Source organism: Megascapheus bottae, chromosome 12, assembly GCF_031878675.1.
Source record: "Megascapheus bottae isolate mThoBot1 chromosome 12, mThoBot2.hap1, whole genome shotgun sequence".
NCBI classification, from domain to species: domain Eukaryota; kingdom Metazoa; phylum Chordata; class Mammalia; order Rodentia; family Geomyidae; genus Megascapheus; species Megascapheus bottae.
The window spans coordinates 45,328,849-45,351,461 of record NC_143520.1 but is presented as its reverse complement, the minus strand read 5'-3'; the positions used below and the strand labels follow the sequence as shown (position 1 = coordinate 45,351,461).

The 22,613-nt window shown below is 38.1% G+C and overlaps 1 protein-coding gene across 2 annotated transcripts in view; it reads right to left on the bottom strand.

Moving 5' to 3' along the window:
- Dpp10 (dipeptidyl peptidase like 10) overlaps nucleotides 1–22,613 on the bottom strand; it is a 636,241-nt gene that overhangs the window by 115,138 nt on the left and 498,490 nt on the right. For both annotated transcript variants that reach the window (XM_090342925.1, XM_090342926.1), the window contains exon 8: nucleotides 10,274–10,394. In XM_090342925.1, coding sequence (XP_090199051.1) covers nucleotides 10,274–10,394 — 121 coding nt within the window. The remainder of the gene's footprint in view (nucleotides 1–10,273; nucleotides 10,395–22,613) is intronic.

Below are 22,613 nucleotides of genomic sequence, written 5' to 3'. Positions count from 1 at the left end.
AGCTCAGATCACTATTCTAGATTACTATTGCTTCTTCCTTTCTTCCTGTCTCAAATCATAAAACTCATTTTTGTTAAGTAGATCTATCCCTACATGCTCTATTATTTAAACCACCAGTGATTTATTCTTACTTTTTAGGCATGTTCTTTTCTTTCTGGGATTTTCTCTTTCAAGATACTTATACATGTGAAAGTTCTTAATTTTCTGTTTCAATTCAGATGTTTCTTCTTTCCAGGAATGCTCACAAATCCTCAATCTTGCTTTTACATAGACTCTTTTGTTTACTGTAATTCAATAACTTAGCACATTTTTGACATGGTTTCTTCATTTTTTCAGATCCTCACGCAGAACAAAAAACATCTTGGAGATAAATAGCTAATCTCTCCAGTTTACCAAGATAAGACCATCACTCAGTCTCTGCTCTCAATAATCTCAGAATTGCCCAAGTTCGTTCTTCATGTGTTTCCTTAAATCTGTGGCTATCCCAAGTATCCTTAATAACTTATTTTCTTTTTGAAATAGAAAAGCCTGAATCAGTATTTCCTATGATCAACTCTCTTTTTTTTAATTTTACAGTATTGGGGTGATTGTTAGGTTGAAACTCTACCATATGAGCTTTGCCTGAATCACTGATTTTTGGTGGTTAATTTTGGAGAAGGAGTCTTCTAAACACTTCAATCTTGGCTAGCCTAAGAATCTAAAGGACCTTTTTGATGAAAACTTTAAAACCCTGCAAAAAGGAAATTAAAGCAGAACTGAGGAAATGGAAAAACCTCCCATGCTCCTGGATTGGAAAAATCAACATCGTGAAAAGGACAGGCTTGCCAAGGATTATCTACAAATTCAACGCAATACCCATCAATATCCCAATGTCATTCTTTAAAGACATTGAAGAGGCAATCCAAAATTTCATATGGAATAATAAAAGACTCCGTATAGCAAAAACACATCTTAGAAGAAAGAACAGTGAAAGAGGAATTTCAACACCAAACTTTAAACTCTATTACAGAGCTATAATCATCAAAACAGCTTGGTACTGGCACACAAACAGGTCTGAAGACCAATGGAATAGAACTGAGGACCCAGATATTAAACCACAGACCTATGACCACCTAATCTTTGATAAAGGAGCCAAAAAAAATAGAATGGAAGAAAGAAAGCCTCTTCAACAAGTGGTCCTAGAAGAACTGGTTAAGCACATTCAGAAAACTAAAGTTGGATCCTTTTTTGTCACCCTGCACTGGAATTAATTCCAAATGGATCAAAGACCATGAGATAAAAGACGACACACTGAAACTTTACAAGAAGGAATAGGAGATACACTAGGCGTCCTTTGCACAGGTTGAAACTTTCTCCATAAGGACCAAAAAACACAACAAATCACAGAAAGGCTGGATAAGTGGGACTACATTAAACTGCATAGCTTCTGTATGGCAAAGGACAAAGCTAGTAAATTAATTAGGAAGCCTACAGAATGGGAGAAGATCTTCACGAACCATACAACGGACAAAGGCCTCATATCTAAAATATATCAACAGCTCAAAAAATTGAATCACTCCAAAACTAATCTCCAAAATAACAATCATCCCATTAAATAATGGGCCAAAGACTTAAAGAGAGTCTTCTCTGAAGAAGAAACAAAAATGGCCGATAGACACATGAAGAAATGCTCAACATCTCTGGTCATAAAAGAAATGCAAATCAAAACAACTCTAAGATTCCACCTCACTCCAGTTAGAATGTCAAGGATCAAGAAAACTAATAACAACAGATGCTGATGGGGATTTGGCCTGGAAGGATCACTACTACACTGTTTGTAGGAGTGCAAACTCGTTCAACCAGTATGGAAAGCAGTATGGCAGTTCCTCAAAAGACTAAACATAGAGCTCCCCTATGACAAAGCATTTCCACTACTTGGCATTTACCCAATTGTCCAGAAACAAGGGAATATTCAATCCACTAGCACAACGATGTTCATTGCAGCACTATTTACCATAGCAAAGATATGGAACTAACCCAGATGTCCCTCAGTTGATGAATGGATCAACAAGATGTGCTATTTATACACAATGGAATGGTATGCTGCTGTCAGAAAGAATGACATTGCCCATTTGTAAGGAAGTGGAAAGGCTTAGAAAAAAGCAATAGTGGAGGGAAGGAAGATGGCGCCGAGACAATAGGGACGCTACCTAGCTTTCTCTGACAAAAAGAGAGAACCAGGGAGTCCCAAGAGCCAACTATCTAAAGAAATCCACAACAACAAACTCAAGAAGCAAGGGAGAAGGACTCAAACTGGAAAAGAAATCCAGACAAAGCTCATATCCAACTTTCTCAAAGAATTCGGAACGCGAGGACCCCTCCCCCACCTCTCGCCTAAAGCGGGGGCGGGCACCGGCTCTAACCCACGAAAAGCGGCGGCAGTGGAGGGCGCCAGGCTGGGAGCCCAACGGCTGCAGAAACCAACACAGAACCGGGCCAGCGAATGGCGGAAGCAGCAGAACCCAGACACAGAACCAGAACAGCAAGCGGAGGAACCCAGACGCAGAACACAGGCAGCGAAGACCCAAGGGGAGTGAAAGACTCCCCACCACCGAGGAGCTCCCGCAGACGGACGCAGAGGCGTGAGTAATACAGCGCATCCCCAAACACATCGGGAAAGCAGAGCGGGTGCCAAGCAATAGAACTTAACTCAGACCCCAACACCCCGCCTGAGAAAGACTGGCTGTTGCAGGGGGCAAGGAATTTAGAATCCTGTCCCTCCCCTTAACAGCCCCCTCCCTCAGGCCATTGACTGGAGATTGACAGGTGGGCTACCCATAAGTCCCAGCACCCCACCAAGGGAGGCGGGCTGCCCCAACTCCCACCCGCCCAACGGGCTCAACCCCCAGCCCTCTGACTGGAGACTGACGAGCGGGCGCCGGCGGCCCCTAAGACTCAGCACCCCACCAGGGGAGGCGGAGCTGTCCCAGCTCCAACCCGCTCACCAGGCTCCTCACCCAGGCCACTGGATCTGGAGAGTGGAGCGCTTTGGGACCCTGCCTTACAACAGTGGGTAGGGGGTGCGGGTAAATAGGAGCCAGCATCTGCCCCCCCTCAATTCACGAGCGGGGCATCCTCCAGCTGGGAATCCTGAGCAAGACACCACCGAGGGCCCCCCCCCCCCACAGTCACAGACACTGACAAACCAGTGGAAACACAGCAGGGATCTGAAGGGCTGACCAGCAGCCAAGCTCCCCTTCTGAGAACCAAAAAGGCGCAGCTCCGCCCTTGGAGCCCACATCCCCAGCTGGGCCCCGCCCCTGGGAACAGAGGGGCCTCCTGCTGGTCCTACTGAGAGCTCCTGAAACTCTCAATCCCCACACCCTTGGCTTGGGGCCGCCCCTGGAAGCAGCACAGGAAAACGTCCTCCAACCACGCTCAGACGGAAGCTTGCAGATCCATCCCATGGTCCACTGTGAGGCCACTGGTTGGGCTAAGAGCTAGTCGTGCAGCAACACATAAGTTTTATTCTAATACTTTCCAAACATTGTACTCAAATACTCTACCTACTTACCCCCTGACCTCTCTCATTCTATTTCTCTATCTCTGGACCTCTGCTCTTCTTTCAACCCTTATACTGCATGGATCTACACTTGATGGCTGTTGAGCAACATTGTATATCTAGGTGTTTAATCATTCTCTAGGCTCAGAGGGACTTAAAGACAATAGAGATTGGATTGAGAAGCTTATTGTTTTGGATATAAATCGCTTATCAGTGAATAATTAGACTAGTCCATAACTGCACAAAAAGAAAGAGTGATAACACCAATCAAAACTTGTGAACATCTAGAGTCTGCCAGCTACAGAGGTCTAGGTTGGACATATCTGAAAAACTATAATTGTGTTTAGTATTAATCTTTCTCCCATTTTCAAATGGGCAGAACAAGAAACTCAAGAAAAATGTCAAATCAAGAAACAACACCTCCCACCTCCCCCACCAAATGTAAACAGCCAATGGAACAGTCACTGGCAAACCTAGAGGAGAGTCTTCCAAGTGCTGTACAAAAGCAATTGATAAACATCATTAATGAAAAATGTGAAAATATAAAGAAAGAGATAAGGGAGGAAGCCATAGCTGAACAAGAGGAAACCATAAACAAGGTGATAAGTAAAAAAGAAGAAGCCATAAAGGAGGCCATAATAAAGGCTGTTCAAAGAAAGATGGATGAATTCATAGAATCCACAAATAAAAAGATGACCGAACTCCAGCAAATGTTCAAAGAAAATAGAGCTACTGAGCTAACCACTCAAATGGAAATCAAGGAGCTAAAGAAATCCATACATGATCTAAAAGAAGAGATGCAAGGCATCAAAAATGAGAAATTAGTAGAAAGGGAGATGAAAAATAAAGTAGATAGCTTTGATAGCAGGTTAGACAATGCAGAGGAGAGAATCTCCGGGGCTGAAGATAATTTAGTTATTATAGAGAAAGAACAGAAAATGAGTCAATCCAAATCTAGGAAAAATGAGAGAGCACTTCAGGAGGTCCAAGATACAATTAGGAAGCCTAATTTAAGGCTAATTGGTATTGAGGAGGGTCTGGAGAAAGAGGTCAATGGTATTGGAAATATACTTCAAGGAATCATCTCAGAGAATTTCCCAAATATCCAGAAGGGCAGACCCATCCAGATACAAGAAGCTTTTAGAACCCCAAACAGACCTGACCAGAAAAGAACATCTCACTGCCACATCGTAATCCGAACTGTATCAGTAGAAACCAAAAAAAGGATCCTAAAGGCAGCCAGGGAAAAGGGTTCAGTAACCTATAAAGGAAAACCAATCACAATAACCCCAGATTACTCAGCAGAGACCATGCAAGCAAGAAGTGACTGGAAGCATATATGTCATGCCCTTAAGTCAAATAACTACCAACCAAGAATCCTGTACCCAGCTAAGCTCTCATTCATAACTGAGGGAACAATAAAAACATTCCATTCCAGGGAAAAGCTGCAACAATATGTCGCAACAAAACCAACACTACAGAGAATTCTGAAAGATGTTCTATACATAGAAAACCAAAATAAATGCAATATAGGGAAAGAAATGGCACCTAAACAGCATACCACCTAAGGACCACAAGAACTGTCAAGACACAGGCCCAAATAAAAGCTTTTAGAAATGGTAGGACCTAATAAATATCTCTCAATCCTAACTCTCAATATCAATGGACTCAACTCTCCAATTAAATGGCATAGGCTGTCTAGTTGGATCAAAAAGCAAGAGCCATCGTTCTGCTGTCTTCAAGAGACACATCTTACCCAAAAAGACAAGCATCTTTTGAAAGTGAGAGGTTGGAATAAACTCTATCAAGCTAACGGCCCCCATAAACAGGCTGGAGTTGCCATCCTCATATCAGATAAAATAGACTTCAAACCAAAATTAGTAAGGAAAGACAAAGAAGGTTACTACATACTACTAAAGGGATCTTTCCTCCAGGAAGACATAACGATCCTAAATATTTACACACCCAATCCCGGAGCTCCAAACTTCATCAAGCAAACTTTACTTACACTGAAACCATACATAGATCGAAATACAGTGATTGTCGGTGACTTTAACACACCACTTTCACCTATGGACAGATCAACAAGGCAAAAACTCAACAGAGAAAACTTAGAACTGAACAACTATATAGACCAACTAGATCTAACAGACATCTGCACAATATTCCACCCAGCAACGACACAATATACGTTTTTCTCAGCAGCACATGGAACATTTTCCAAAATAGATCACATGTTAGGCCATAAAACAAACCTGGACAGATTCAGAAACACAGAAATTATTCCATGCACACTCTCAGACCACAAAGGCATCAAACTGGAACTGAACACACATCCCCACCAACGGAAACCCTGTAACTCATGGAGACTGAACAACACATTGTTGAATCACCAATGGGTCATCGAAGAGATCAGAACAGAAATCCAACAGTTTATGAAATTTAACAGTAAGGAGCACACAAACTACCAACTCCTTTGGGACACAGCAAAGAATATTGGAAGAAAATCAAACGCCCAAAGAGGATGATGCGAAACAAAGTCCTGGGAATAATCCTGTTAATAATTCTTCTGCTGCCATGACTTTGGACGAAGAGACAGAGGGGAAAGAGCAACAAGGAAAAAATGATGTGGGCAATAATGAAGACCTTCCCATTACCGATGCCCGTGACTAATGCCTCGATGACTGCAGTGACTTCAGCGGCGGCCCTTGCCGTCAGCCACAGGGTCAACAGCCATGGAGATGCGGACGGAGACTAATCAGCACTTGTATCGTGGTTTTATGATTCTCAATCAATGGGTGGACTTATTGCAGGAACAAATGGATTTAATGTATAGGTATTCTTAGCTTGTATGTGCAGCCAGTTATTCTGGAATGTGTGTAACAACCCTACCTTATAATAATTTTTCCTATGCTGCAAATTTGCCTAGAAAGTTAGGTGGTTATTAAAAGAACAGTGGACGGAACAGTTTGAGGACCTAACAGAACGTCTAAGATCAGAAATTATGGTGATCAATCAGACCAGGGTCACAATAACTGCAGGACAAGTTTTGGATTGGATTGAAAGTTCCTTGTCATTTGTTAAGGAGTGGGCTGGGCTGGGAGTGTTTGTTGCAGCCTGTTGTGGATTCTGTGCCTTTAGCCTTTGGTTGCTCTGTCGCATGAGATCTCGCAATAGAAGGGATAGAGTACTGGTTGCTCATGCACTCACTGCTTTAGAGCAAGGATGTTCTCCCCAGGTATAGCTTGCAGCTTTAAAGGCCAATTGAAACTACCCTGTACTGCCTTTGCACCCTCGAGACCTCGGTCTATTGCACGAGGAATAGGAGTATGGACAGCCAAGAGTTGTGAAATGCTGGACAAAGTACCACTCCTGACCCTAACAGGTCAGGGAGAGCATGTGCGTCAGCATATGGGTTTGCGCCCCTAGCCCATCTCCACAAAGGGGATAGAGAACCTGGAGGGGAGGGATCCAGGGTTGGCCTCCTGGGTCACTCCTCTAGAATAGGACCTCGAATTTTACTTTGGAGGACAGCACCTCTACTCTCTTCACAACAGGCATTTTGGCTTGCTGCTATAAAACAAAAGGGGGGAGATGTGGGGAGCCGGATGGCACCTGTTTCCTGCCTCGCTCCTTGTAACTTATTTAGTATGTGAGTGCGAGGCCTTTACTTGTTACTAAGTATCAAGTTGCTCTTCAGTCTGCGCATGACGAAAAAGGGCGTGACCAATCCCGAGTCTCAAAACGGCCTCAGCAACAGAGCAGCCAATGGTAGAGAGCCCCTTGTTCCTTGGGCCTATATAAGCAGTTGCATTTCCCGGCCCAGGGCCCCTCTGCTTCAGCTCTCCCTTTAATCAAGTTGCTCTTCATTAAAAGCGTGATACGAGAAGGATCCTCGGGTGGTGTCCGTTCTTCCCTGCTGGTCAGGGGTGCTGGGCGCCGCAGTAACAACCATCCCATTAAAAAATGGGCCAAAGACTTAAAGAGAGTCTTCTCTGAAGAAGAAACAAAAATGGCCTATAGACACATGAAGAAATGCTCCACATCTCTGGTCATAAAAGAAATGCAAATCAAAACAACTCTAAGATTCCACCTCACTCCAGCTAGAATGGCCAAGATCAGGAAAACGAATGACAACAGATGCTGGAGGGGATGTGGCCAGGAGGGATCACTACTACACTGTTGGTGGGAGTGCAAACTCGTTCAACCACTATGGAAAGCAGTGTGGCAGTCCCTCAAAAGGCTAAACATAGAACTCCCCTATGACCCAGCAATTCCACTACTTGGCATTTACCCAACCACCCAGAAACAAGGACATACTAAACCCACTAGCACAACAATGTTCATTGCAGCACTATTCACCATAGCAAAGATATGGAACCAACCTAGATGTCCCTCAGTTGATGAGTGGATCATCAAGTTGTGGTATTTGTACACAATGGAATTCTATGCTGCTGTCAGAAAGAATGACATCGCCCCATTTGTTAGGAAATGGAAAGACTTAGAAAAAATCATATTAAGTGAAGTAAGCCAGACTCAAAGGAACTTAGGCTCAATGGTTTCCCTCATTCGTCATAATCAGTAGAAACCTTGGGCTCTACTAGCAGAGATTTGCAATAGAGCAAACTCTTGATATATAAGGACATATAATGTGAAGCTAATTGAAAGGACCTCCAGGATAGTGAAACAAAAGCCATATAATGAATGATTGTTGTCCTTAATGTACTATGTTGTCTCTCATCTCCTTTGCTGTCCCTTGGTTATCTCATATTGGTATAGTATCTCACTTTGTTATCTGATATATTGAACTTATTTGTATTTGGATATTTGAAATTTGATAGGGAAGGGGGGAAAACCAAGACGGGTGTGGGGTGTGGGGGGGGAGTGAAACGGGTACCAAGACATGTGAAAGGGTATCAATGTATGTGAATTAATGCACTTTCTATCTGGCAAATATCATGTAACCCTTTTACTAATTACAATAAAAAAAAGAAAAAAAAAGAAAAAAGCAATAGTCTCCTTCACATGTCATAATTTGTAGAAACCTTGGGCTCTCATAGCAGAGATTTACAATAGAACAAAATCTAGAGACATAAGGCCAAATAGTATGACACTAAATGTAAGGACCCCCAGGATACGGAAAAAAAAGCAATATGATGAGTGACCGTTTTCCTTAATGTACTATGTTATCTCTCAGCTCTTTTGCCATTCCTTTCTTATCTCATAATGTTACAATATTTCACCTTGTTATCTGTGCTTAATTGGTTTTTTGAAATTGGATAGGGAAGGGGGGAAATTCAGATAAGCAGGGGGAGGGTAGGATGAAAGTGGGGACCATGTCATGAGAAAGGGTATCAATGTTTGTGAAGTTATGCGCCTTCTGTCTGGTGAATATAATGTAACCCTTCTATTAATCACAATAAAAATATTTTAAAAAATATGATCTTCCAGATCCCTAACTCTTGAGTAGTTAGGAACAAGTGGCTGAAGTTATCTTATATTTTCATGCATTTTTTAATTTAGTTTATATGCTTTCATGGCATAATCATTATTTATATTATCACTATTTGTCAAGATAAAGTGCAGCCTCCAAAAGTCTTTTATGTTTTTATCACATATATGAAATAAAATCATTTAATAGATAGTATATATTATATGTAGCACTATATATATTATAAATATATGCATATACATAAGGCCAGATACACATATAATTCTAAATGATTACAACTAAACTTATATGCTTAGATATAATTTCAAGGAATACAACTTGTTAATAAAAAGAAGTCTAGCTGACAATGTCCTCAAGATCTTTTTTAAATACATGCTCTGTTTTATTGCCTAGACTAATAACTAGAATAGAGTTGGCCATTACTAATGACTATTGAATGAAAAGTTGACAGAATGGATGAGTGCTTTGAAAGATGCTTTTTTTATGAAAGAATTTAAAATATTGAGTATCAGGGAAAGAGATCGCATTTAAAGCATTGCTTGAGAAATAAAATTAGTTTTCTAAATTCTTAGCTTTAAAATTTATAAATGAATATACTAACTTTACATCTTACCTATTTTGCCAAGATCAGTTGAAGAGTCTAACCATTGGGCTCAAAACTCTGAATCTTCTCCAAGGAATTCCTACCCATAACTCAACTGATAGGTAATTAGTATACAATCAAACCTGCGTACAGACCTTTATCAGACATTTGATTTTTATATGCTCAGATATTACTGAAACTTAATCAGGATTTATTGAAAATAACTCTTCAAGTAGGCATTATTTTTCTCCCTCTGCAATATCTTTCAAAGGCAACAATATCCCTAAAGAGAAAAGTAAAATCAAGTGGAATTCATAATACTTTTGATACAAGAGTGTAGTTTCTAATTTCAGACTAATGTGAGATATGAACAATGTTAAACTAGTCTGAACAATGTTTACACACGCACACGCACACACACACACACACACACACACACACACACACACACACACACACACACACACACACTCTTTGACTCCTGCATGTAATAAATGTGAATTAAGGTAAATAGTTATAAATCAAAGTCAGACAAAGTTTGAGCACATTCAGTGGAAAGAAAGCATGAGACAATTTTAAGAGGAAATTAACAGGAAGGAACATGCAGCTGTAAGTATTACTGTACAATGAACATGTTTGTTTTTTCTTGCATAGTTTGTCATATGTATTCTTTAGAAACTAAAACTGCTCAACTCACCTTCATATAACCAGTCAGCAATCCCATTAAAAATAATTCCTTCTTTTCCAGATGATGTAAGTCTTAATGAACTGCTCTTTATATCAGGTTGATAGTAGATATTGTTTTCAAAAATATAAATCTGCATCAGTAGACATGAAACAAAAACAAACCCAAGATGTTAGGGGAGGGCATTAAAAAATTTCATAAAACAGAGTGATAGCCAAGAAGGTACACATTTTATCTTATAGACGTTTTCAAGCTATTTTTATTTTATGCACCTGTTTACGTTGCATTTATTTATTAATAGCAATTACTTTCCCAATTCTACCAATATCAAGCAGTCATTTGGAAATTACAGGGCATTTTGTATTGACACTTTGAGATCAATACTGTCAGCAGTGAGATTAAACCTACTTAATATTGTTGCTCCTATGCCACAACATTAGTTTAGTTGCAGATGATATTTTACATTACTGAGAGACAGACAACTAAAACTTGGTTTCATTTTAGTAGCATTCCACTGGCTATTTATACAGAGTTAATTTTGGGTCGTTAGAAAAATGTACTTGGTGATCAAGACAGAAATCTTTAGAAAATCCTCCCTGTTTTTATCTAGCTTTCTCCACAGATTCACTAATGATAAATGGCAGTTAAAAATTCCCCTGACCTTGGGGCCTGAAGTTTTGCCTAGTGGTAGAGTGATTGCCTAGCATGCACAACGATCTGGGTTTGTTTCTTCAGCACCATATACATAGAAAAAAGCTGGAAGTGGTGCTGTGGCTCAAGTGGTAGGGTTCTAGCCTTGAGAAAGCCCAAAGACAGTACGCAGTCCCTGAGTTCAAGGTCCAGGACTGGCAAAAAAAAAAAGAGAGAAATAATTCCTCAGAACTGATGTAGCAGGGCAGTGTTTCTAAACAATCCCTTCTTAAATTGTACAACAATAGTATTAACCTTGGGCCTGATTGTTGAGAACTTTAAATCTGAACACATAACACCACCCAAATTAACAGCAATCAGTGGTCCCAACGCAGGAACCACAATGCCCACACAAATAGATGTTGCTTTGACACACAGCTTTTAGAACAAAACTGTTCATGTTTTTCAATATCTTTAATACAAAATGTTGGAAATTTCTTACACATGTAGTATTACCAACTTTCATAAAACCAAACATCTTCATATACTTGGGAAGTCAAATACAAGGCTAACCAAATAGTTCCTGAGATCAAATAGTCTACTAAGGAGCCGAAAGACATGTCTGTATCCGAGTGCCCAGTGTGCTGCAGGATCACATATAGTAAACATCAAAATTTCCATAACCTTGTCTCAATAACTGTGAGGTCCCAGCTTTCTAAACACTGATGTACAGTAACAGTATCAAATTAGCATATATTTTATATATTTATGTAGATAAATATATATAATTTAGTATATACTTCACATATTTATATCAATTTTAGTATATATTTTAGTATATAGATTACAGGTAATAATGCTAGATAAGAAATTTTGAATTAAAATAAAAGAGGGGCTGGGCGTGATGGCTCATGCATGTAATCCTAGGAAATCAGGAGGCTGAGATTTGAGGCTCAAGGTTCAAAGCCAGCCCAGGAACAAAAGGACCTGAGGTTTTTATCTCCAATTAACCGCTAGAAAATGTGAAGTGGGGCTTAGCTCAAGGGTAGGCCATTAGCTTTGAGCTAAAGAGCTCAGGGACAACACCTAGCCCCTGGAGTAGGGTAGTAGCCTTGAGCTGAAGAGCTCAGGGACAGTGCTGAGTTCAAGCCCCATGACCCATTTTTTTTAAAGAGGGACAGAAGACTTCTTGAAATCATGGGCTTCACAATAAGTTTACATGTAAAATACTGCTTCTTGATAATTCTCTTGACTTTGTAAATCTAAGAGGTTTTTCATGTGCGTGTGTGTGTGTGTGAGTGTGTGTGTGTGTGTGTGTGTGTGTGTGTTTTGGTTTTTGCTCTCATCTTAGTTGTTAAGTAGTTGTTACAAAGGTAATATATAGAGGGGTTACAAGGTTACAGTCACATAAGTCTGGTAGTGGGTAAACTTTTTTCTAAGTCTCTTTTTTAAAAATATAATTTAGGAGTAAGACATGCACATACCTGACATATCCATTATGTAAAAAAATGAGACAGCTATATGGAATATACAACACTAGGCTCTAACAAAAAGCAAAGCTGACTTTACAATAACATGATTCAAATTCTTAAGCTTTGTATAGGCTACAACTCCAAAGAATTAAAACGCTTGTGACTTCAATCCATTTGTAAATTATCCCGAAGCATGAAAATCATGAGGAAAAGCTTCTGCATTCTCTTTACTATTATAACACTGCATGACAATGAATTTAATAACTTTACCTTACCTGGTAACTTAAGAAAAATATTACCTATACTTTAACAATCTAGAAGGTAAGCACAAAGCATCCGTTCTTGGAGAAAAATAAAATCTGTTTGTTGCATCTGAACTTTCTAAATAGAGATCCTGCCAGGCATTTACATCTCTTCTCAAGCTGTTGTTGAGAATATGGGTGCCTTCACCCAAAGTAACCTCAGCTATCCAAAAGGAAAATAACTCCAAGTCACAATAATTAATAAAACCTCCACAACTTCAACAGATGTGCATGTTATCCAGGGCTATTGACCAGTAATTACATTTATATTTGAGTAACAGATTGGATGACATTCGCAACCCATATGAAACTGACATCTGCTCTCATGTAAAAAAAAAAAAATAACAACCAAAATGGAACTAGAATGTTAATGCCACTCCACTGAAGGCCACAATAGTAAATACCCACAAGTACATTTTTCCAATAGCCAAAAGAGTAGGGGAAAAAAGAAAAGAGATTCAGTGTCTGCCTCTTTACCAAAACATATGTTTGAGTTGGGGACTAGCGACTAATTCCTATAATTCTTTCTACTCATGAGACTGAGCTCCAAAGATCATGGTTTCAGCCAGTCTGTGAGATTCTTTTCCAATTATAGAAAAACCCAGAAGTGTTGCTGTGGCTCAAGTGGTTGAGCACTGTTCTTCAGCAAAATGGAGCTCAGGAATAGATAGATAGATAGATAGATAGATAGATAGATAGATAGATAGATAGATAGATGGATGGGTATCTACAGTGCCCAACCATATATAATTTCAGCTATATGGGAGTTCTATATCAGAGTATTATGTTCCAAGGCTCAGAAAAACCTTGAGATTCTACTCTAAAAATGACTAAGGTTTAAAGGAATAAGTAGTGTGGGTCAAGTGGCCTAGAAAGCAAAGGCTCTGAGTCCAAACCCTAGCTTGAAAAAAAAATCACAACTTCAATCTACTTTTCTAGTTATCAGGGTTATTTGCTGAATGTTATTCTTCTGAACTAATGATCACAAATTAGCCACTATGTTGTCAATTAGAACTTCAAATATTCTGTATTCTTTGGGGAATTTGACGAGATACAAATTGATCCAAATAATAACATCAAGGGTTTCAATAAGATATAAATAATATTGAAAATATAACAGTCTACTACCATTTATCTCCTTGTTACTGATTAAACTGTCACAATATTTTGATTCCATTAATCAATTCCTTCAGTGAGTCACCTATCATCATAACAAATAGAAATGGATAGCTCTGTGATCAATTAACTCTCAGATTTATAGAGCATGACAACTTTCCAGGTTTTTGAGAATGAGTGTTCTTAATTCATCCATGAAACACTTAAAATTGGAGAAATCACCAAAGGGCAAAAGAACAATTGGAAAAAAAATATATGTAGAATTGCCTCTTAGGTAGGACGCTAAATGAAAGGATCTCTAGGATATAGAAACATAAGCCATATAATGAATGATTGTTGTTCTTAAGGTACTATGTTATCTCTCATCTCTTTTGCTGTCCCTTGGTTATCTCATATTGTTACAGTATCTCACTTTGTTACCTGATATATCAGATATATTTGTATTTGGTTATTTGAAATTGGATAGGGAACGGGGAAAACAAGATGAGGGGTGGAGGTGGGGGGGAGGGAAAAGGGGACCAAGACATGTGAAAGGGTATCAATGTATGGGAATGAATGCACCATCTATCTGGCAAATATCATGTAATGCTTCTATTAATTACAATAAAAATATATGAAAAAAAGAATTGCCTGCTAGAAAAGCTGTCATAAATTTTAAGGTATTTTCCACTGAATGTGTAAGTCATAACTTCTCATCACTGAATGACTAGACAGAAGGAAGTTATTGACAGCCAGGAATTTTCAGCAGCCATTTTTTTAATCTTCTGTCTTCTTTTCCTCCTGCCACATGCACGGTGTCTTTTCTTGCTATGTGTTCACCACAACTCTACAAGCAGGAAGAAATCATACTAATTTCTCATCTAGCAATTGTGCATTTTGCAGATTCAGCAAACCCAGTATCCAGAATTGCTCCTAGAAGACACAGTAACCAAACATCAGATATTGCAGTATCAAATAGTAAAATTATGAGACAAAATAGTTTCATTTCATTTTGTTTCTGTTTTTTATAGCTTTTGAGGAATTCACATATGTTTCCCATACTATTGCACTGGATACATTCCCACTAACAATGTATAAGTAAGTGTACAGGTATTCATCTTAGCCAACACTTGTCTATTTGGTTGCTTGATTGCTTGCAAATAGCTATCCTGAAAAATGCAAGCAGGTTTTATTTTAACATTTTCTTACTAGTACATAAATTAGGTTGTGTCATCATGACATTTCCACATTTGTATAAGAATTTATTTTGATAATAGTCACACCATTTATCATTTTCCCTTATTACCTCCCCTTTCTTCTGCTTCCTGATCATGGTTTTATGTTTGGATATTATTTGTCTAGCTTCTACAAATGAGATAAAATGCTCTCTTAGTCATTTTGCTTTAAAATTTCTTGTTGGCAAAGTGGCTTTATTTATATGTGTTTGTAAACTAGAAAAGTTCACGTTCTGTGAATAAATTGCCAATATTATTTAGTGCTAGTAAAAATGACAAAGGGAATATAGAAATTAACCTATATCATGAGCTCCCTGAATAGTAATAGGCATTGAATGTCTTTTGAACTGATGATAAAAAGAGTTTTTCCCAAATCTAGAGCAGAGTTTTATTGCACTCTGTCACTAGAGCAGAATTTTATATGCATTCTGTCACTGAGTAGAAGAGAATTTTTGGTGGTCGGGTTTTCATTGTGTATACCTGGTGGACATCAATAATGCCAGAAGCAATCGTCTCACTTAGAAAAGACCAGAACAGTCTCCAGGTAACTTTTTTTCTCCCATGACAAGGAAGGTAACTCAGGCTTGGGACACAGAATGAACTGAAGTTCAAAATGACAGCTACGGAAATATTTGGAGATTAATTACATAAACTGTCTTTATATGTATGATTCCTCTGAATCTTAATTTTGCACCAAACCATAGAGAAACTTGAATATTGTACTGGGTATTTCTTTAATAATTGTTTCTTTACAATTTTTTATAAGTAGGTGGATGATTTGGTCAGCTTTGGGGAGTTACTTAGGGAAGTAATGATTGCAATGAAAGAATAGATAATAGAAATGAAAGAATTCTAGGATAGTTCAAATATTTGGTGGAAGTAGGAATGATAATAATGAAAATACAATCATTATCTCTCACATATATCTAAAAGACTTTAGCATTAAAGTTTTGAAGGCAACGTCTTTTCATGGCTCTCACTCAGATCCTCTTAAACTTCATTCCTGGGATCAATCATTGATGCTATTTTCAGCCATGGATGTAGTCCCTTCAAATCAGATTCAGTTCTCATTCTCCAACCTGTGCTATGTTAACCTGCAGCTTTCAGAGGGCCAGGAAATATTTCCTTTTTTCCCAGCCTATACCTATACTGCAGCCTCTTCTGTATTTTTCTTGTCCCCCGTCTTGTTCCAAAATGTGTGTTGAACCATTTGCCTTTGTTTCTAAAGGAACATATTTTGATTTTTCAGTCATATCAGCTTATCATTTTTAAGACTGTATATTTTCACACACTAAACATTTTTTAAACTGAATTCAATGTAGTTATGGATATATATGTATATATATTTTTTAGCAATTAGGAACAGAGTCTAGTTGGGTACCAGTGGCTCACGCCTTTTATCCTAGCTATTCAGGAGGCTAAGATCTGAGGATCATGTTTCAAAGACAGCTGGGTCATGAAAGTCCACTAGACTCTTATCTCGGATTAACCACCAGAAAACTGTAAGTGGCGCTGTGACCCAAGTAGTAGTGTTAGGGTTGAGCCGAAGAGCTCAAGGGCGGCACCAAGGCCCCATGACAAAAAAAAATAAAGGAACAGATTCTATCATTATTATTATTTTTCCTTGGCCATTCCTGGGGCTTGAACTCAGGGCCTGAGCACTGTTCTTGGACTTTCTCAAGGCTAGTGCTCTACCACTTGAGCCTCAGCACCACTTCTGGCTTTTTTTTCTGTGTATGCTGTGCTGAGGAATCAAACCCAGGTCTTCGTGTATGCTAGGCAAGTACTCCACCACTAGGCTAAACTCTTGGCCCCTATCATTATTTTTCAACAAATAATAAAGTTTCATCTATGGACAGCAATTGGATGACTATCCATACATATGTAAAATATGTAAATACTTTTATATTATATTCTTATACATAGATAATATTTTTGGTAACAGAGGAAAATAGTGGAAAAATATGTCACTTTAAATTCTATTATGCACAGAAAATGTTGCAAGGCATTTCCTTTCTTATTTCTTTTTTTGTGCCAGAGCTTAGGAACAGCTCCCAGGCCCAGAGTTCAAGTCCCTCGACTACTGACACTTAGCATTTTTATTCAATCTGATGCTGCAAGATTTGAGCCACAGATCCACAACTAGATTTAGAAAACAAAATAGTTATTATAAACATTGTATAATGAGGGGTTCGAGTTACATACCTCAGGTAAAGAGTACAGTTCTTTTTGGACAATGTCACTCCTTCGCTTACTTTCTCACAGTTTTCCCCTCCCATTTGTCCCTTTTGTCCCTCCATTTTTTTCTTTTCTTTTTTTTTCTTTTCTTTCTCTCTCTCTCTTTTTTTTTGCCAGTGATGGGAACTGAACTCAGGGTCTGAGCACTGTCCTTGGGCTATCTCAAGGTTAGAGCTTCACCACTTGAGCCTCAGCACCATTTCCAGCTTTTTTCTATGTATGTGGTACTGAGGAATCCAACCCGGATCTTCATGCATCCTAGGCAAGCACTCTAGCACTAGGGCAAAATCCCAGCCCTTGTCCCTCCATGTATAAGCCTCCCTACTGTTCCAAAGATAGATAATTGAACAAACAAGACATAAAGGAACAATAAAGAAAAAAATGTTCTCATTTCTACTTTTAGCTTTTTACTGGTTAGTTTTTGAGCAGAGTCTCACAGACTTTCCTTCCTCTGGCTGTCATTGAACCAATATCCTCACATCACAGTTTCCTGTGTAGCTAGGATTTCAGGTATGGCCTTCCACTGCCTAGACCAGGAACATTTACACTTTTTAAATCTCAGTAATGGTTTTTACCAAAGCTGAACAGCCACTCAACTCTCCTTGTATAGATAGCTAACAGAAATATATATGGATAGATGAATGAAGGCTAGTTACTCTCCGTATGTGCATGTTTATACTGAATATACACAAATGTTTACAGAGATACTACCTTTAAGAGGCAATCAGTGTCATGGTTAATATTGGAGGGAAGTAGTGACTTGTAACGACAGAATGGGAATTAGAATGTGTGAGCAATGCTCTGTTTAAACTTTGCCCATATGTAGAAGTAAACTTTGCAGCATACTTGCTAAAATGAATTTAAAGCAAAGTAAACTGCATTGCATGGAATTTATACCAACAGTTATAACCCATCAAAATATTGCCATAAAGATTTTATCGGTATTTCACTGAACGCCACAATGCCACATTCAGCTTTACTGTTCATGAAATTATTTCCATTCATTGTCAATATATGATGAATAATTTGTGTCCATGTACTTAGTGCAAGGTAAAGCTATGAGAGCAAGTTAAATAGTTTGATTACCTTTGGCATTTCAGCCTTAAATAAATCTCCCTGTTGGTTATGAAGTACTGCTTCATTTTGCATCTCAGGGAGATAGGACAACCTAGTGCAATCATTCATGTCACCTGAGCGTCAGGAGCTGACATTATAGAAACAGGGGAACTCTCCTCCTTTGACATTTGCAGTTATTCATATCAGGAAGCCCTTTCAAAGTTTTTTAATTCTGAAAACCTTTACAGAATATTATGCTTTTTCAAAAGGTGACACGTGTGCATTTGTCTTAAATTCATACTTAGGAATTTTAGACACTTCCCTGTTCTAAAGGCTCTTCATTAATGCTTTTGTTGAAAGTAAATGAAGAACACATAGAAGTATGTCAAAATAGCTACCTCTAATCTGTGAATTGAACAGACTATCTCTTGGCTGTATGAGTCCATAAACTTATTTAGCTTAAGTGAAGACTATGGAATTAATCACTCATTTTGATAATTATAAATACATGCTCTCAGAAAATAAGCAGAAACCCGTAGAAAATTACTATGCTATTGCTATTTTAAAAAACATTCCTTGATACTTATTGATATATTAGGATTTGGAAATGGTATATTCTAGTCCTTCATTTTCTATATTCTTTTCTTTCTTCCTGCCTCACTCAGACCTTCCCTGTTACTCTTCTCTCTGTCTGAACTTTCTCTGTCTTTTTCTGTGTGTATATCTTGCAGCTACTACACATTACAAATTCTGCTAATTTTCAAGGATATAGAGTCAAAAATAAAAAAAAACATGGTTTACTTTAGCTTTCTTGAATAACCACATATCAATTAATATACATACAATAAAAGGATATTAATTTATGGAGTCATATTACTGTTTAATATAAAGGATAGAGAATGGAAAATAGAAAAGAAAAACATCAAAAATCAAGATTTGGGTGAAAAATAAAGAGAGATGTGAGCTATTCAAAGGTGAACTCAATGATAACGTTGTTATCTGAAAACTAACTTTATCATCCTGTGGAAAGTGAGATTTTACCTTATTGTTATATTTATGTATTTAACAGTAATTTATTTCCAGTGCTTGGAGTAAAACATATGGCCTCAAATCTACTAGGCCAGCTTTTTATGAGAGCTCATATACCAAATGAGATATCTACTTCAGAGATATTGACATTGGCAATGGAGCAATATCATCACTTCAACTCTCTGTACTACACTTTCCTCTTTTGTAGAGGGAGTGACATTAACATTTCCCATAGATCTTGAAATTTAGAAACAGGGAAAATCAAGCTGGGCACCAGAGGCTCATGCCTATAATCTCAGACACACAGAAGACTGGGATTTAAGGATCGAAGTTTGAAATTAATCAGAACAGGAAAGTGGAAGTGACTCTCATCCTCAGTTAACTACCTAAGAGCCTGAAGTAGAGCTGCGGTTCAAGGAGTAAAGCATCGGCTTTGAGCAAATAAGCTCCAGTTCAGTGTCCATGCCCTGATTTCAAGCCCCTGGGCCAGCACCAAAAATATTAGTCATTGGACCATACATGTTTCATTTTTCAATTATTGTAGTTATCATTCATTAGCTATAAAATATAAAAGAATTGGACACGATATGTAGTTGTGCTGAAGTATGCGGAGACAGTAAGATAAGAACCACAGCCCTGTATCCCTATCATAATCTCTAAGTGTGCATATTTTATTTGGCTTCTTAGCATGGGAACCCCCTTCCAACCTGGAGATGCTTTTGCACTATCGCAATGTAAGTGGTTAGGGTATAGATAACAAATTCAGTTCATAATGCCTACCTCATAAAGACAGAAAAGCAAACAAAGCATGGCTGCATTCCTTGCATGAATCTGAAGGAATGAAGTGAAAGTTGAGCAACTTTTCTCAACCACAGTAGATCTTCCATGCTCCAGCAAGGTTGGGCAAGCAAAGCAATGTACAGACTGCCATGTAAAGATTCCTTCCTCATAGATGTTTGCCACAATGAAGATTTCCTGAACATATTCTTATGTTTGAAATATTGGCCCTTCCCGTTTCCTGTTTATTATGTAGTCTAAGAAACTCCAATTTCTCATTGGTTCTGAAAGCTTACAGCATTTTTTAATGAATTACTTTTCAGTTGAAATGAGACTCAGTCCAATTCTGTTGCTTACTCCTAGAATCTGAAATTAGCAGTTGGCATGCAACCATTTAACCCCAACAAGGAAAAATATTCTTTATCTTCCTCTAATTTGTAAATTGAGTTAACCCATTTTTTCTCAGCTACCCATGCTAGCGTTCATACACCCAAAAGAAATAGCACAAAGTATTCTGCTGCTATGCACTCCAGTCTCCAAGGTTAAAATAATTTGTGTTTGTTTGTGTTGTAACACTTTTTATTTCAGATGGGGACTTCAAAACTCTTAAAAGAGTTTCCAAGGAGGGCTGAAAGACTGAAAGAAATTTTCTTATGCTTATCAGTGGATATGTGCCTACTGCTTTCCAGTTTATGGGCATACTGATAAGAAAACAAATTGAAAAACGCAGAAGGTGGAACCAGGCTTGGCTATCTCCCAGGAACATTTTCCCTACAGCTCTAGACTCTATTCTACTTCATGTAATTTCAGGGCAACTTCTGCCACAAATGAAGAAAGATGGCTTTTTTATTTTTTTTATTGCAAGGCAAAACCATGAAAACATTTTTACTATGCTCTTCAAAAATAATAAAATTACTAAAGTAGCTGCAGAAAAGTGGACTTAATGACTAAATTCCTATGTCCAGAAAAAATACATGCTCTGATTAATGTTTTTATGAACTTATTTAATTGAAACAAGGAGGAAATGAGAATAAACCATTTAAATTTAAATAAAATTTCAGTTTCATAGCGAAAATGTTACAATATTTCCTTTTTTCCTCCCCCATAATATTCTTTATGTTGGATTATCTCTTGGGCTTTATTTAGTCTGTTTGAATGGATACAACTAAATGCTACCTGTAATGTATGTGTGTATATTATATGTACCTATGTATATGTGCACATATACATACATAAGCATGTGTCCACATATATACATGTGTGTAAATATACATGTATATGTGTATATATATGCAAAAGAATGGACACTGATAACCCTGGAGAATGAAAGCATGTAAGGAGGTATATAAAACAGTTATTTCTTGTTCTCAGTAATATGTGTTGGGTAATCGGTAAGATATTCACTATTGTCCCACCTTTGAGGTTTCATTGATGTCTATCAACTTTAACAACAAATCAGAATCAGAATCTTTCTTCAGTTCATGCACTCTTCCTTCTCCAATTACAACTTGTACTAGTGCATTATTCCTCATTGCTTAAAGAATAATGACCAAAGTCTTTAGGCTTAACTTCTTAGCAGAAAACTTTCATGTTTTAACCCACTATGAGTAATCATCCAACTTTGTAAATGTTATCCAATTGTCATTTCAAAGCATGAGTTGAAGTTTGTATGTATTTAATTTATTTGCATTTCCTGGGACATGGCATTGGCATAGAAAACAGAAAAAATGTTATCATGAAGAGAGAGCTTGATGAAATCAGATTTTTGTCAGTGGCTAGTGCTCATGACATAGTAAATTTTATATTATGTAAGGAAATATATCCATGCATGTTTACTACTTTGGTTAAAATATGTTCTACGTTTCCAGTGAATAAATTTTAAAGATGGAAGAAGATAGGAGAGGGTTAACCATGGAAACACAGTGATTACAAAGTTTTCTTATGCATTTATAATCACAGTTCCATTTTAACATGACCTCTGTCTACAAGGAAATAGGAATTACATCACAGACGCTGTGGCTGAAGAATTCAATTTAAAATGAAAAAGAGAAAGAGTTTACAATTTTGCAACCTATATAATATTTCTATCATTTACTGAATTTTAAAGTGTTGCTGAAACCTTAGTAAAGGAGCTGATACAGAATATATTTAGGCTAGATTTCCAATGACACAGCAGAGTGGCTGTGAGTCTGCCAGTTCTGGGAGTGTCTGCTTAAAGGGAACAAGGGAAGCTCTCTTTTAATTGGAGGAATAGTATTAAGAGAACCAGATACAGAAAATGAGTGTTGAAAGCACACTGTAGAGAAGGCAGGCAAGGGAGGATGTGATTCATTAGGGAGAGGGCCAGGGTAGACACAGAAGTCTTCAGAGAGCTGGGGGAGCAATGGGCATAGAAGGAAGGAAGGAAGGCAGTTCTTGACAATTGTCTGCTTACTGGTTTGACTAATTGTGATGAAGATAAATTCCATCTAAAACCTGGCTAGGAAAATAGCAGTACAGTTTTGAAGATGCAAAGATG